We start from the raw sequence: 16,044 nt of genomic DNA on the forward strand, positions 1-16,044 counted from the left end.
AGCCGCGGTACGTCCGCCTCGGACTGGTTCTACTCTGAAAACAGGAAGGCCCCTTCTCTATATATCTCTCTTTCTCTTTCTGATTCGTCTGATTCGTGTCTCCTTCTTTCTCTCCGGCTCGCCGCTATCGTCCAGCCGGTGCAAATCACTCACTAATTACATCTAAAATGACTTACACATATGAGGCAGCCGACGGAGCTAGAGAGTAGGAGGAGACCTTCGCATCGACACGCCACCGCGCCGCATCGACATTGCGAACACACACACACACGCGCGCGCGACTAATGGCGCTTGTGCGATTATGCATATTGATGGCTGGGTCCCCCCCGGTACAGCGATTGATTTCATCGCTAATTGTATCCAACCGTGTTGCTCGTTATCGGGAAAGGTGCCTCTCTTGTGAGCTCGTCTCGGCTCTGACTTGCCGTGTGGGTACGCAGCTGCAAACGGCGCGAGCACGGCGTTTATAGCGACGTTTTAATTTAGGTCGGCTAATTTCGCTCGCGAAACACTGCAGGTCGTTCATGAAGACAATAAATGTATCGCGAATTTGAAGATTATCAGCACGGCGGCGCGGCGCGCTCCTCTCACGCAGCTTTCGACCGGGCACGTCGAGTTATTAAACCGGAGCGATTCCGGTCGGTCATTTCACGGCGGCTTAAAATCGCTTCTTAACTCGATATCTCCAGACCACTCTCGTCCGCACGGTCGGCCATGAAGCCCTACAAATGTTCTTTTTTTCACGCGAATCGATAAGCTCCTATTAACGGTGTTATTATCTGCTTCGCGTAATTAGAAGTAAATTAACTTTCTAACCGTTTAAACCGTTTAAGGAGGATGTAAAAGATTATCGCAACGTAAATGAAGTACTTACGATCGTAGTACTAGCGATCAAGGCGTCAACATATCGTTGAAGCATCTGCTCATATTTTTTTATCTTTCTTGAAAAAGAATCCGATTATTGAATTAACAAAGTTTCGCTAATTGAGACATTGTTTCCTTTCTAATTTGATTAATACTGTCTTTATTTGTAATTGTAGATATTACCATTAATGAAATTTTTAAAAAGCCAATTATGATACAAATATATAAAAATATTCCAATTGTTTAACGTATATTTTACAACTGTTTAGCTTGTTTGAGTACCTGAATCAATTGATTTAGTCGTAGATGATACTCCGTTAAGAAGATCGCTAACATGATATTGCTCATCATCGGCGAAGTCTGAGTTCTTGATAAAAATTCGATATCGCATCCCTTTTCTAGGGTAAGTAAACATTCGATTGTTCAGTGTTGATCGTGAGAACGACATCGAGCGTAGATATCGCGTGTACGGTGTACGTTAAGACGCATTTGACGTAACACGTTTATTTCGGGCCTGCGTCGCTCAAGCGATTCCACGAAATTCCCGAGAACGATTACACGAATTCCATCGTCGACTTCGCAAGTCTTATCTACACGTACTCCCACGCAGTGGTTATCAGCTATACCGAGGCGTTGCATTTGCGTCGAGAATATTTTTCCTCGCGCGCAAACGACCGCGATACTTGAAGTCAATTATGACTGTAGAGCGTAATTGCACTACGCGACGCATAATTTGTTTAATTAAATTTTTATACACGATAAATAAATATTGCAAAGATAATTGTCTGTTGCTTGCGTTTATTCGTTGTTCTCTTTAATCTTCGCATTTTCATTATAATATTTAAACGGTTTCTAACTTGGAGATTTTCAATAGCTTCGTATCTATTAGCGCGAGTACAGATTGCATTTAAATGATTTCCACATTTCCGTGCTTTTCCAAACCGCGTCTTGCTGTATACATACACATATCTCGGATCATTCCGAGTTCGTCTGATCAAGAGCGAAGTTGAGTTCTCCTCGATCATTGGCCGGCTCTTATTAAATGCGGATCGTAAAATTTCCGCGAATGTTCCATCAGCAACTTGATTTAATCCTCCCCCTTGCGAGCGTTTTTCCGTTCTCGTGGATGACGGTGCGGGAAGGGAGGAGGAAGTGTATCCCGCGCGGCACTGGCTTATCCCCGACGCGAACGACCGACTAAATATAAATTTAATCGGTGGATCGTTGCCCGAATCGATCGAACGCGGCGAACTGCCGTTCCCGGTGGCTCGGGTTGCTGGGAGAGTGCCCTAAAAGTGCGCCTTCGCTCTTGTCTGGATTCATCGACTAACCAAGTTTCGTATGACTAACCTCCGCTGACTCATCCTCGTTCGGAGGATGCCCGCGAGGAAGATCCGTCGCAGACGGATTTTGGCAGGACCATTTTCTCCCGACGCCGGTAGTACAATACACTCTCGTCTCTCGGTAATGCGATATTACTCGAATACGTCTTCATCCGTCCGTGATTTTTCATCCGGACCGTGATGATCCGCGTTCCTTCGATCGGGAATCTCCCGGCGAATCTCGTCGTACGACCCTACATTTTCCGACGGTGGCGGAATAACAGTGAGGCCCCCCTCGGGTCGGCCGGTGTAACGGTAAAAAAATGGAAAGCCAGTGAGAGCAGTCGTTTTTCTCGATTCGTCAGAGCGCGCGCGTCTCTCTGATAGTGCCGAGATTTCCGAGAAAAGAAGCACGGAGAAAGAGACGCGAAGGAGAGGAGAAATAGTGAGAGTTAAGTGATGGTGGGTGGGCGAGATGGTTGTTTAAATGCCCGTAGGAACCATTAGAGATTACGGTTCAACAACAAACCGCCGACATGGATGAGCCGAGTCGTATGCGATATGTTGCCTCTCGAAACAAAACTTTCTGTAGCCATCATACTTTTTTTTTCTTTTCCGCGCCTATACCCTTTTCTCCGCGATGACACGCGTGGCTCCGAACGCTCTCGCATGAAACACATCGCGGATCGCGCGCGAACAGCTCCTGCAAATACATATGTACGGGCACGCGTCAGCAACATCCTTGACCGTTTAAAAATGCAATGACCGGATTATGACAACTATGTTCTGTTTAATGTGATACCAGACGTGCGTTCGCTCGTATAGCTGAGTCTCTATCGTCGCTCTCGCCGCTATATACGCTTCGTTACGGGTGATGAATTCGTAGATGAATCATATATTCTCGGTAATATGATAGCGACTCGAAATGATGCACAACATTCTCTAGTTTTTGCAATTAACACCGAGTCACACAGTCGAATAAAATTGAGATGTGAATTACATCTCGCGCTTACATCACTCGTTATAATTAGAAATTTTTTCTCATGTCTCTATATCATTTTATAATTACATCTCATAACTTGTAATAACAGATTAATTTAATAGCTTGTATCAAGAAGTGTTTATCTGGGGCAATCACATAAAGCGGAATTAGTTCAAAATTACATATAATTTTATTATAAATACATTCGCCTCAATAAAGTTATAGTGGTACCTGAAATAAATTTAAGTCTCGAAATGTCACTGCACCTGAAACTTTCTCAATGTAGGTACTTCGCGTGATTTACGCTGAAATACATTCTCGATTATCGCGATCACCCACATCGAGTCGTCGAACACGAAAGTATGTGCGACGATACACATAGCGGCTCCTCTTTTGAGAGATATCGCCGCGTTCCCCGACGTCGGCCACAACGGCCACAACGGCGCAGTACGTTGAGGAGGGCACGTTGGGTTATCGGCGACGAAATGAATTCCTAAAACTCAATTAACCGTGGCCTCTTTAACGGCCTCGGCTTAACGAACGAGACGAGGCGGGTAATGAATGGTCGTGCAGGACACACCGGGTTTTCGATCGGGCTGAGGCTATCCGTTGGTTCATCCGAAACCGATACCCGCCCTAAGAGCATCGAATGATCCAACCCTTTTAAGTAGGTCTAAGTAAAACGCTAGGAATGCAAGGGATAGCTTGATGGTACTTCATCGGTGGGGTACAAGATCAGTTTCAACGCGGTGACTCATGGACGACACCGTTTCAACTGTCAGTTTGTTTCACAAGTGTAAAAGAGTATTTACGAGTGTATACGAGTATCAATCAAACTTCAGTTTAAAATAGTTCAAAATTAAAGTAATTTTTAAAGTAATAATAAAAATTAAAATAATTATTATAAATCGACATTAATACTAATATTCTAAATTTGCAATAAATTATTAGCGTTTTAACATATAATCGGAGCCGTAACGATTATCTACAAATTATTTACAAAATTTTTAATTGTGGTTTTACGCTCTTACGTTTGGAGTATAGTTTCAAGATTAACGACAAATTATTTTTATTGTAGAACACAATATTACGTTGCGAATGATAATTGGTCATTATTTTAATCATGTAATATACAATTCGATGCCCGAGAACCAACAAATCACCGTAGACAGTTTTTCTTTCGCAACGATGATATTTGCTCATCTACCCCTTGCTCTCGTCCCGCCACTCTGTAGCCGTTTTTTCTTGCCCGAGGGGGCGAGGTAGGGGAGAATGACGAGGAGCGTGTCAGAATGAATGTGACGCCGGCGGAACGTCGCGGCTTCCGAGCAAAAACCACGTCGCGTACTCCTCTCTCTCGCGTGGCTCCTCTTCTTGTTTGCGCTTTCTTCTCTCCTTCTCCCTTTATATTCCTCTTCTCTTTCCTTTCTCTCCGCCTCACCCGCGTCCCGGCGATGTGGCACACTTGACGCACGACAGTTCTCTACGTAGCGTTACAGGACGCGTTTAGTCGCTCGTCGTCTCCTTATCCGTTCTCCATAAACGCACGACGTCGACGGCTATCTACCACTTCACGTGGCACCAGCCTGGAGACACGAGTGTGCTCGTGCTTGGAAGGAAGAAAAAGTCAGGCTCGATCAACGAGAGATAGTTTTGCGCGCCCGTATCCTACGCCCGGCATAGTTCCGACCACATCAGGACGTTCCGTGTTGTTTCGACTCCGTCAAGTGACGTGTCTCCGCATCTGATCTTTTACACGCAGATTGCAAGCAATCGTGGCCACTGTAATGGATCTATTATTATCACGAGAGTAGAAGCTTTAGCTTGTGCCACGTTAAATATACGTATTTTATGATTCTAGTATGTATGCTAATTATATTCGAGTGTTTGCGACTCGAGGTGTGAAGATACATTTTCACATGAAGTGAAAATGATAAGAGCAACTGTTTTCCGTTAATTTTACTATAATCTTTACCATTAGTAAAAAAATATCGTCAATATGGTTAATCATGATATTATTTAATTAGCACAATTTATCGGATGGCAAATGATATGTGAACACATGAAACCAGAAACAATTACATTTTTTTCGAAAGTTGAAATATTTCGAGTTGATGCATCAAACATGTGTTAATACGACATTATTCATGGCGTAGAAAGTGTCGCGATGACAAATTCGATGACGGCCCGGGTAATCTCCCAGAGGTAGCCGTATTAATAGACGGGTTAGCAGATGTTCTTCATGGAAATGATGCGAATGACACATAAATTCGGCAAAAATTTCGTCAAATTTGAAACGTATAAGTAGTCGCGACTATTTCCAACTAGTCACAGATCTTGATTAGTAACGAAGCACGCACATGGATGAGTTCGAGAATAATCGTGGTTTAGGTATAATGCACTTGAAATTAGATGTAAAAATTTTGATATTATATTATTATAATTGAAAAAAATATAAACTTTTTTCTTTCTATGCGTGTACATGTATAGAACAAACAAGAAACATTTTCTGTTTATATTAATCTGATTCGAGAATAATCAGAAGGGAGTAAACTGATAAGATTTTTTAAATTAAAGGAGCTTAGGCTTTTATGATGATCGCGATAAGATGCTTCTTTATTGACATATAATTTACGCTGCGGGGATATTTGTTCTCGTAATTCTGTTTTCGAGCATTGTAATCTACTAATGATGCATTCCATAACTATGCGGGAAATTCCTCTTATCTAATATCTCTGTCAATGTCAAATTTACGAAGAGTTTCAACGAAATTGTACAATTGTTTCAATTAATTATTTTATGCATGATTATTGCAGGGCAAATTTTTTAGAGAAACTCATCATTTTTTATGGATATTAAACAAGAACGAATAGATCGTTGATCTGCAGATGTGCCAATAATATGTGATTGCAGTTACGATGATTGTATATTGTGTCCGCTGCACGATTAGGCCCGGTCAGTTAGCGGTCGAATTTACTGGTTCTAAATCAAATCGTGACCCGCGCTACGGGTTGATCTTGAGCGCGACGCTGGCGATGCGACGCACTGCCGCCACGATTGGTCACGACAATTTGCTGTGGCCGTCTGGGAATTCCATTGACACGCGTGATTTGTCGCAATTTACCACGGCAATGTAGGAAACATTTTGGAACCGGCTTTTGTGACGCGATGCCAGGTGATTTCTTCCTTTAGGGCGTTCGCGTAGATCGGCTCGTGCTGCATGGGCACAACAAAGGTAGTAGTAAATCTCGTGGTTATCCTCAATGGAGACGTCGTCGTTTATCTGCCTCCTCCCATAACGTTGGGAACCTCCGTTGGAACGGTTTACTGAAAGGCCATTTTCAGCCGTTCAATAAGTAGTGCGATATAAAATTTGATATTTTTATAATGGAACATTAATATCGAATATATACGTTAAACTGGCACAAATATGCTAAGATAATTCTCTTATTTATACAAGAAAATTGCGTTATTTGAATTTATCGGCTAACGTGGTCTCTCATAACTTTGTTACGTCCATACTAATACGATCATGCAGCGTAGAACGATATGCCAAACGCGTCGATGCTCGATGGCAATTCATTTAGTTGACGACGCAAACAAGTTTCGATGTACGCGTCGGGCGGTTTGGACGACGACCTAGGTGATCGATTAGGTCGCTCATTAAACGACGCTGACAACGAGCATGATCGTCCTCCGGCATGACTCCTCGGGGTCGGGATCCGAGGCTGTGGTGTAAGTCATGCAACGAAATCCGTGTACGCTGGCTTAGGCGACAGGCGGTGTCCAGCTGAGAGTCATCGGCGTCGGGTCGGTAGCCGCGTTTTTCATCGTCGTGTCGGAGCCTATTCAAGTGTTGGCAGTTTTTCACGCGGCAGGCGACAAATATCCCCACCAAAATCCCCTTTGGGCTGAGTCCTCACGTGGTCCGGGATGTCATGCCGCGGGTCGCATCCTCGCCGGCACATTCACCGTGCCGATCTCGTCCCGGTGACTACCCGAGTCGCGTGGTGATCCAAGTGATCTTTCGGATCTACGATCTACGATCGTGATCAAGCGCGAGCGTCTCGAAAAGGTCGTTTTCCGCGAGGAGAGAGGTGCAGATTTCGTGCGTCAACGATTCTCCACCGTCGCGTCGTTTCACCGCGCGAAGTGATTTAATTTTCCACTCGCGGTTTGTGCGGGCACACAATTCGATACACCCAACACAGGTGGATCAATGTGATACCATTAGAATTCGGTGCTTCTGTCGATTTAAATGACGATATGAACGATGATTCGCCGCTTTAACAATGCCTGGCTGTTAGATCGGTTTATCAGGAAACAACCGTTGTCGTGACTGGTGACTGTTGGGAACTTCGCGTGTTACGTCAGCGTTACGATTAATGTAACGCTGAGATATCGGGGTAATCCAGGTTAAACCTCGACTCAAAAGCTCACGGACTACGCTTCGATGAGTGTGCGACGGGAATTCATCGTCTGCACGTAATGCCGAAAAGGTATATAGGCTCGGCACGGTCGTGGGCTTTTCCCGCAGAGTCGGTCTCGCGCGACTACGAGTACGACACGCGTCACGACGACGTAACTCGGCACGGTTTTCTCGACGGAATTCCGACGATCATGTAACACACAGTGAGTCGCGTCACGCCGATTTCGAAATTGGACTGTTCGCGTCGATCGGGACGGAAGTGCAATCGAGCCGCGAACCGCGCCAAGTGTCATCGACCTGTCAAATGTATCCCAACGCGTAAACTTACAACCATCGTAGATCGTACTCGCTATTCTACAACGGAAACCGCGAGAATTCGCGGCGAAACGACGTGCTTGACTCGTTATTGCGGCCAGCCGGTCGTAATTCGTACGATTTACAATGCATGGACTGAGATGACACACCGAGGCGGAGACTCGCAGCTATGTCTATGGCGATCGTTGGGTGAGTTACGGCGATTTCATCGCCAACGTTGACATGTCTCGCGTCGTCCTCTGGAACATCCTTCGGATTCCAATCCACAGCCGATGAATAACGGTAACGAAGAGAGTTGGGGAAATAGTTACTTTTATCGCCGATCGTAATTCTTATATTTCCATTGTCTCACCGGATCATCGAGTTAAAACTTCGAGGAACTCTAGAATTTTTAGGATCTCTCATGAAATCGCGCTCATCGTTTATTACATACTTTTCTCGAAGGAAAATGACGAGGAAGCGTGTATTCATGTATCTCTTTCTGCGACTTCTCTTTTTTTTTTTACACTCGGCTATTAACGGATATCGCTACAAGACGTAAGTAACGAACATTAACTGGATGCTGCGTCACGAAATGCGCCAAACGCGGCGCGTGACGCGCGCATGCCGGTCTTGCGTGTCGGAATTTGTCACGGTCGGGTTTCATGACGTTCCGGAATTTCGCGACTCTTCGGAATTCCGTGACTCGGCCACGTGTATACCGCCAACCGCGCAGGGTCCGGCTCGGCGGCGGCGGCGGCGGCGGCGGCGGCGGCGGCGCGTGTGCGCATGCATTCACGCAGTCTCCGTGGTCCATGCGATCGGTATCGATACGCGCGAGCAGTTCCCCTCTTTCTCTTTCTCTCACTATGAAGTAACGGAATTATATCGATTTATTATTCAAATCTCTTGAGACTTTTGATAAACTTAAAAATTTTAGGTAATATTAAAATAAATAACACGAATTGATGGTTAAAATATGATTCGCGCGGTAAGCCAAGAATATCATTCGACGATTAACGCGAGATAGTCTAGGCTGGAATTCTTCGTCCTCGGCACTCTTTCCGTCTTGATGACACGTAAAACATCTCACGGACACATCTCGCGCTCGGACATTTTTCCTCCTTACGTAAGACGTCCCGGGAGATCCGAATGTTAATATATCCCCGCGCCTTTCGACGCCGCACGCCGGCGGTTACCTTCGTCGCGGTACACCGTGTGTATTATCGCATCCGAGGTGATCCACGGCTGTTAATGAAACGGCTGGCAAGAGGTTGTCAGCGGGACGTCGTTGTGACTAAGTTTGCAATTATGTAAACCGGCATCCCGGCGAGTGGAATACTCGTACACCTTGATTTAGAGACGGTGGTCTTCGTCGATGTGAAAATTGAAAAATCGATATTGACGCTGCTGACGTAAATTAGATACTTTGGAATGTGGCACGATATACGTTCTACAAGTGGCTCTCAGTATACAAGAAGCGAGAGTGCCGGATGGCAATCGAGCACACAAACATGATCTATTTACGCAGATTCTTTCTTACATATATAATTTTTTTTTCATTACATATAAACATTATCCCTTTTCAAAGAAAAAAATTTTTCTTAAATCACTATAATTGTTATTATATTGAACGAAGTTAATGTTAATTTGCAATGATATTAATTGCGCACACGATTATACTTTTCTTTAGTTTTCTATCTGTAGACTCGTCTTTTAGATTTCTTTTATTACCTATAGGCGTTTATACAGAAGGATCTCTTACACAAGATTTTTAATAAAAAGGACCTTTAATAAAATATGAATCATTTCTTTATGCGTCCGGCAGCAAATGCCGAATTCAGTTGTGCATCGAGTCGCCGCTGCCGCTGCCGCTGCCGCAGTCGCGCCAATGCAATTAAACCTCGAAACCCGAGTCGACTGCGTGCGCTGTACCGCGCTCCGCGTTACGACCCGATGTATATCGCGCGGAGAGTGCGTGGCATGATGAATGCATGGCAAAGAGCCGTGGCGAAATCTGTATCGCGAACACTTACTTGTGTCTTCCAGTCACAGATTTTCCACGTGAACGGAATAATTCCTATACGTGAGACGGAGATTGCATCAATACACCGGACGAAAAATTAGATCTGATTGGCGTTTAACTGCAACGATCAGGGTCTCGCAAGAGATGCGTCGCGATAGAGGGGAAGACTTGAAGGTTAGCGATGAAAAACCCATAGAAAAGTTTTACCGATAGTTTAGAAATGAAGGACGCCAGTGGCAGTTTCGCGAGGACGCGTTCGACAGAGACAAAGCAAATATTTTAAGTGAATCGGGGCCGCTCAGCGGCATTCCACGCGGTGCACCGAGAGTGCATCGAGAGACGAGGTAGGTGGGATGGGGCGAAGGGAAAGGCACGCTTTGGTCCACCCCGCGGTACCACGAGCCAATAACCCAGTCAAATTAAAGTGAACGAGTAGCGAAAGCTCGTACCGGCGCGGCGCGACCGCGCGGGGCCGCTCGCTTCACCTGTGTTCTGGTAACACGAGATGCACTCGCATTGCGCAACTGCTTGCGGCGGCTCGCCGCATGTAGCTCGTATGTAACTGGGTTATCATTTACAACCTGCGGCGCGCGGCACGCCGCGTCACTGTTCTACGATTCTCCAATGAGCCTTTCCCACATACACACATTGGTAATATCGATGATTTTACGTGTGAACATTCGCATCATTTCTTCGCCGCTGAAAACGGTATAACGTCTGTACATTCAGGGATAGTCCATATTAATTTTTTACATTTTGGAATCTTGTTTTAAAATTTGAACAATATATACACGGAAAGAACAATTTTGCTGAATCCAGATCTGAAAATAATTTTTGTTTAATAATCAAAATAATTTTGTGTCAAAGTGATTGCTAGAATATCAAAATATTTTATAGCAATGCTTATCAGTTTTAACATTCCAACAAATTATTTTGACGATTGAACAAAAAATTATTTTCAGATCTGTTTTTAGCAAAATCTTTAGACCTTTCAACAAAATCGTTTTTTCCGTGTACTATTATTGATATGGTTTAATTATAGAACTGTGAAAAGAGCGATCGTCATTATTTATTCCTATTCTTAAGGATATTTATGTTTTAACAACTGTATAATTTAAGATTTTAGTAAGCATATGATTTATACGCGTACTCGGTGCAATCTATTTGTAACATCTTTTTAGCCCTAATTATCCCGTGTGCAGTTTTGCTTACCGGTTACAACTTATCAAATGCATCTTGTATTTTCAATTTGTGCGATTGGAAATAGTAATGACTATACACTTGCGCCGAGCTTGCTATATAATCATACGAAATTTATTTGCATACGTGATTGCTTAGAATCGCCGCAAATTGGATGAAACGGACTTATTACATATTCCATTCGCGTTCCGGTCGATATTTTTAACTAACTGGTGTATTTTTGTTGTTTCTAGGTTACCACAGCTTGCCGTTTTAGCGAAGATTTTGTGCCTCCTGATGGTGAGTATTTTCAAGTATTCTTTTTGTAATACTTATAGAAATGGTAGCCTCTACTCTATATTTCGAGATACAAATACATACTTTTATACAATATTATAATAAGTGTTAGAGAAAGTTATTAGAGAGGAAATGAGTGACTACGATATCACAGTTAATAATACTATCTTGTTTTGCAATCATGGAGATTTTAAAATATTTATATTATATTTATATTATAAAAATTATCGAGAAATCGAATCGTAAAGGTACGAAAATCCAATACCGGCGCTTTTATCGCGTTACGATCGGTTTGTAATCTTATCTCTTTGAACGCGACCGACATTTGTAGCACGAGTCAATTGCATAAAGGTAATCTGATGATCAGTCGGCCTAGTTTCGCGGACGGTAACGAGTGGCATAGAATTCGTACCGAGCCGCAGTTCCGCTGAAGCCGCAAAATCGCCTACTTCCTAGCTCGCGAATGTATGCAAAAGATATATGACGGGCGGCGATCGCGAGGATGACTGGGTCAGATCTGAGATATCGCCCTGCACGAAGAGGTCGGGAGGATCGCGTGCTGAAACTCGTGCCAAGACTCGAGTAAATCGGCGATTACGGCGGCACGCACCTTACCTGCCATAGATTAATGATCGGCGCTTCCACTCCTACGCGTTTGCAGGCGTACTGACAATTTATATGGCCGGAGAGGCGGCTGCCGGCTTTGAACTCATCTTAACTCATTGCGTCGTACGTTTAATTCCCCGCTGTGGGCGCCGCGAAGCGCTATAAGTTTTGACGTCGCTTGAATTTTTTTACGCGTACCCACGGCGTCGTTTCATTGCGGAACCGTTATAGCTTGCCGTCGCTTTGATTAACTGCGTGCATGATAAATCGAGTCCCTTTCTTCTTCGATTCTCTTCGTTTCTAAACTGTCTGCATGTTGTAACATTTACTTTAACGTACTTTATCTTATCAATTTTTAATTTATGAAATTGTTAATAGATGAACTGATTGCCCATATATGGCTGTTGAGGCCAAAACTAAATTGATCGTTTACTGATTAGTGACGTAAAATTAGATTGTTAAATTACGATCATCTCGATTTTTGATAGCAAAATAATTTCCGTTATTGACAAAATATTTTTCAATCTCGATATCTATCGTACAAAAATAAATCGTTGGATATCGCAGAGATTGGGCTCGCGCATGGTGCGCTCGTTATTTATTATGCTTTTGAAACTGATGGAGATCTATGCTCGACTTCCCAAGACGATAAGGACAATTCGCGCGACAGTCTCATCGCGCGGGGACTCGAATCGTATTTAAATGAGATTTATGTATCCTCGATACCGGTCTCTCTTGAGCGCGGTGCAGTAAACGGGTCCGCTGGTCCAATAAATAATTAAATGGATGGTCGGTTGAATCGCGAGCGATAAATTTAGATGTCGCCGATTGGAGTAACTGCATGGTAAATCGAGACGAGCGTATTCGAGGCTACCGCCTTGACGATACGTCCGCTAGGTGAGAATTTAATGAACAGCCAATATAAAATTACAAAGAGCTATTTGCCGACAATTGTCATTATCCGTTTGCTTCCTTATTGTTTGAAAGTCCTGCCGATTAAATGATAATGCGACTATCACGGTAATGATGCGGATCGAATCAATTAGCGTGTCGGGTTTTTATCGGCGCGGCAGGACGAACGCGATTAAGTATGCTGCACACGCGGCGTTGCAGCGTAGAATTCAATGTTAGAGTTTGTTACGTGCGACAACGTCGTCCCGTCGTAAACAGGGATGTACCGTCGTTTCTACGAGTGTATATGATCTACTTAACTTTGTATGTTAAACGCTATGAGAAACGCGGTGCGCCATTAACTCTATTCGTCTCGTGTGTGGGTTATATACGCAAATACGATCTACCATCTTGTCAGCATTAAAGGCTCGTGTTACAGGATCGTGGAGCTGCAATAAAATCCTGCAACGCGAATTTAATTGCTCTTCCCCATTCGCACGTATGTCTGTTCGTCGCTGTATGCTCATTATACGGCGGTACTACAGCACAGCGGGATTTCCTTGATAAATTCTAAAGTAAACGCGTACAGCATTGATTTTGACACGTAATGCGCGAAAAATGTGGGCAGTTAAGAACAATCAATTTAGAATGTAATATTAACATTTAACTGCAAGGACGCTGCAATTTATCAAATGCAATTAAGATATTCAAAATAATTTTATTGGAAACTAAAAAGTGATCGATTGCTGTACAAGTTCTGATATTCTAGCAACTAATTTGGATGTCTAAACGAAATTATTTTGGTGGCCCAACAAAATTATTTTTTAGAACTGTATTCAGCAAAACTTTTTAGACCTTCCAGCAAAATTGTGTTTTCCGAGGCATACATGCTACGTGGTGTACATAACAAATTCCGTACGAAATTGTAATTTAGGAGAAACGCGTCTACATATCTACGACACATCACCTACGACATCAACTCTTCTAATGTCACGTCTATTATATATGTATAGATTCATGCGTCATTCGACCGTCGTGCCATGACCGCTCGATCGTAGTAAGCTTTCTATTTCGATGTTTGCCGGACTAACGCGCGTTGCACCGGCTATCGTAACATTGTCGGCGCCACTTTTGATATAAACGAAACGCCAGTTTCGGCGACTATTAATGGATGGCTCGTGTCCGCTCGTTAACGAGCTCTCTGCCATCAGCATGCACCATCTCCGGGCGGCCAGCATGACGACTCTCCGTCTTCGTCGGACACGGCGCATTTTTATCCGCCGCGCATCCACCGCGGGAGAGGATCCGCGCGGGCGGATCAGCGAATGACTCGATGTCGTGATATGTGAATCGACCGTAAAAGCGTTCTTCTCGGCGGCCGAGGAAGAATTTCGACGTACTTAACGACTTTCAGTTCGGTCGTTGTTCTGAAAACACGTCACGCGAATTCTTAACCCCGTCCAGCTCTGCCGTTACATTCGACGAAAGATAAACTATCAGATGATTCGCGACGGATAATATAAAGCGCGATTCTAACGACTTTGGACCGAGTTGTCCCGTTTATTCTTTCACACGTATTTTTGTCACCATTTGAATAATTAATTAAATATCGTAAATATAATAATTTTCCTGAAGAAATGTTCCATTGTAAGATGGACGTCTTGAACATTTTTATAAATTTTGAATTCTTTTATAAATCGTAAAATACGCGCCATTGATTTGATTTCGGGTACATTAAGGGCACTGAGATCTAATCCATTTGCTAATTAGTCTCAATTTGCGATTCATTTAAAGAGCATTATTATTTGAGCATTTTATATGAATCAACTTGGGGCGAAGTGACAATTTCTCTGTTTGAGTAGCGCGATATCCAAAACATCGTGGAATACACGCGCGGCTCTTGTAATTGCAGGTGGTGATGTGCGGGGCGGTGCCGGCGATGGTGCGCTCCGTGAGTCTCTACTCGACTTGCAGCAGCGGCAATGTTACCGTAATAGGCCGCTCGATCAAAGCCATGGGACGCGACGATCACAATGCACCCTACCGTAAGTAAGACCGCAAATTCATTATGTCCCACTTGTTGCTAATATAATTTACATGTGACATAACATTTTTTTTTTAACGAAAAAAATTATTTTTTTACCGTTGTAACACTATGTTAATTTTTTTTCGAAATATTTTCCAAATTTTGCGCAAATCAAGATATTTTTGTATTATATGCTTCATAATTTTTTGTACGAATCTATTAAAAGAAGTTTTCTCTTATCGCAACTCTAAAATTTGCGAATTTAGCTTAGAATAATTGATAACATTTATTGATTATTGCTTCAATGAAATTTAATGATTATTGTTAATTGATAATTAAACTTATAATATTTTATGTTTGGCAAATGGTTTACATATTAATTATTTCCAAAATGAAAGAGATATTGTGACACGCATAATATAATAACACCGTCTGGAATGCGATAATCAAATTTGTTAATTGAATTGATTTTTCAGTCAGCATTTCTTTATCGCTCTAATGTGTAATTTTGTACATAAGAAAGGGATTGTTCCGTATCCGGGGATACGATGCACTAAAGAACTTTAATTTACTGTGATTCTTATCGATTGACCTCGGTCGGGAACCTTATCTCTCTCGTTTTCGCTATCGAATGTCTCCACGGAGTCTTCCGAGGTGAATTTCCATTTTTACGAACTAATAACTGCAGTCCTATTTCCGGCGAACAGTGCGCCGGACGCACAAACGTCGGGGAAGAAACGAAAGGAGTAAAAGAGGACGGCCACCACGAGGAGTCTCGATGAATTACGACGTAATTTTACCCCGTCTTGATTGTTTTCGGCTAGACACTCTCGTCGTTTGTTTCATCGCATTAATTTTGCCTCATTTCTATTTGTTGGAATCAGCTTTACGAGCAGATTATTCAGAAATAAAAGAATTTAGCTTTATTTTCTGAAAAGTTGTTAGAAAATCTTTAACAATAGAAAAAAAATTGCTGTTGCCACAACCTAATAATTGTGATAATTTTCGCCCATCAATTTAGAAGAGTTATAGGAACTAAAATACTTTGGAAGTGATTTATATAGTTAACTGAACTCTCAGCCTCAATGTTGTGACGTGCAACTATATCATATATATCTCTCAATCATA

General features: G+C 42.9%; 1 protein-coding gene across 2 annotated transcripts in view; it reads left to right on the forward strand.

Annotated features, from left to right (window-relative positions):
* LOC105449904 (fibroblast growth factor 17) overlaps nt 1–16,044 on the forward strand; it is a 60,315-nt gene that overhangs the window by 31,441 nt on the left and 12,830 nt on the right. For both annotated transcript variants that reach the window (XM_011689364.1, XM_011689365.1), the window contains exons 2-3: nt 11,351–11,396; nt 14,803–14,935. In XM_011689364.1, coding sequence (XP_011687666.1) covers nt 11,351–11,396; nt 14,803–14,935 — 179 coding nt within the window. The remainder of the gene's footprint in view (nt 1–11,350; nt 11,397–14,802; nt 14,936–16,044) is intronic.

The sequence above is a fragment of the Wasmannia auropunctata genome, unplaced genomic scaffold (genome assembly GCF_000956235.1).
Source record: "Wasmannia auropunctata unplaced genomic scaffold, wasmannia.A_1.0 LD336071.1, whole genome shotgun sequence".
NCBI classification, from domain to species: Eukaryota; Metazoa; Arthropoda; class Insecta; order Hymenoptera; family Formicidae; genus Wasmannia; species Wasmannia auropunctata.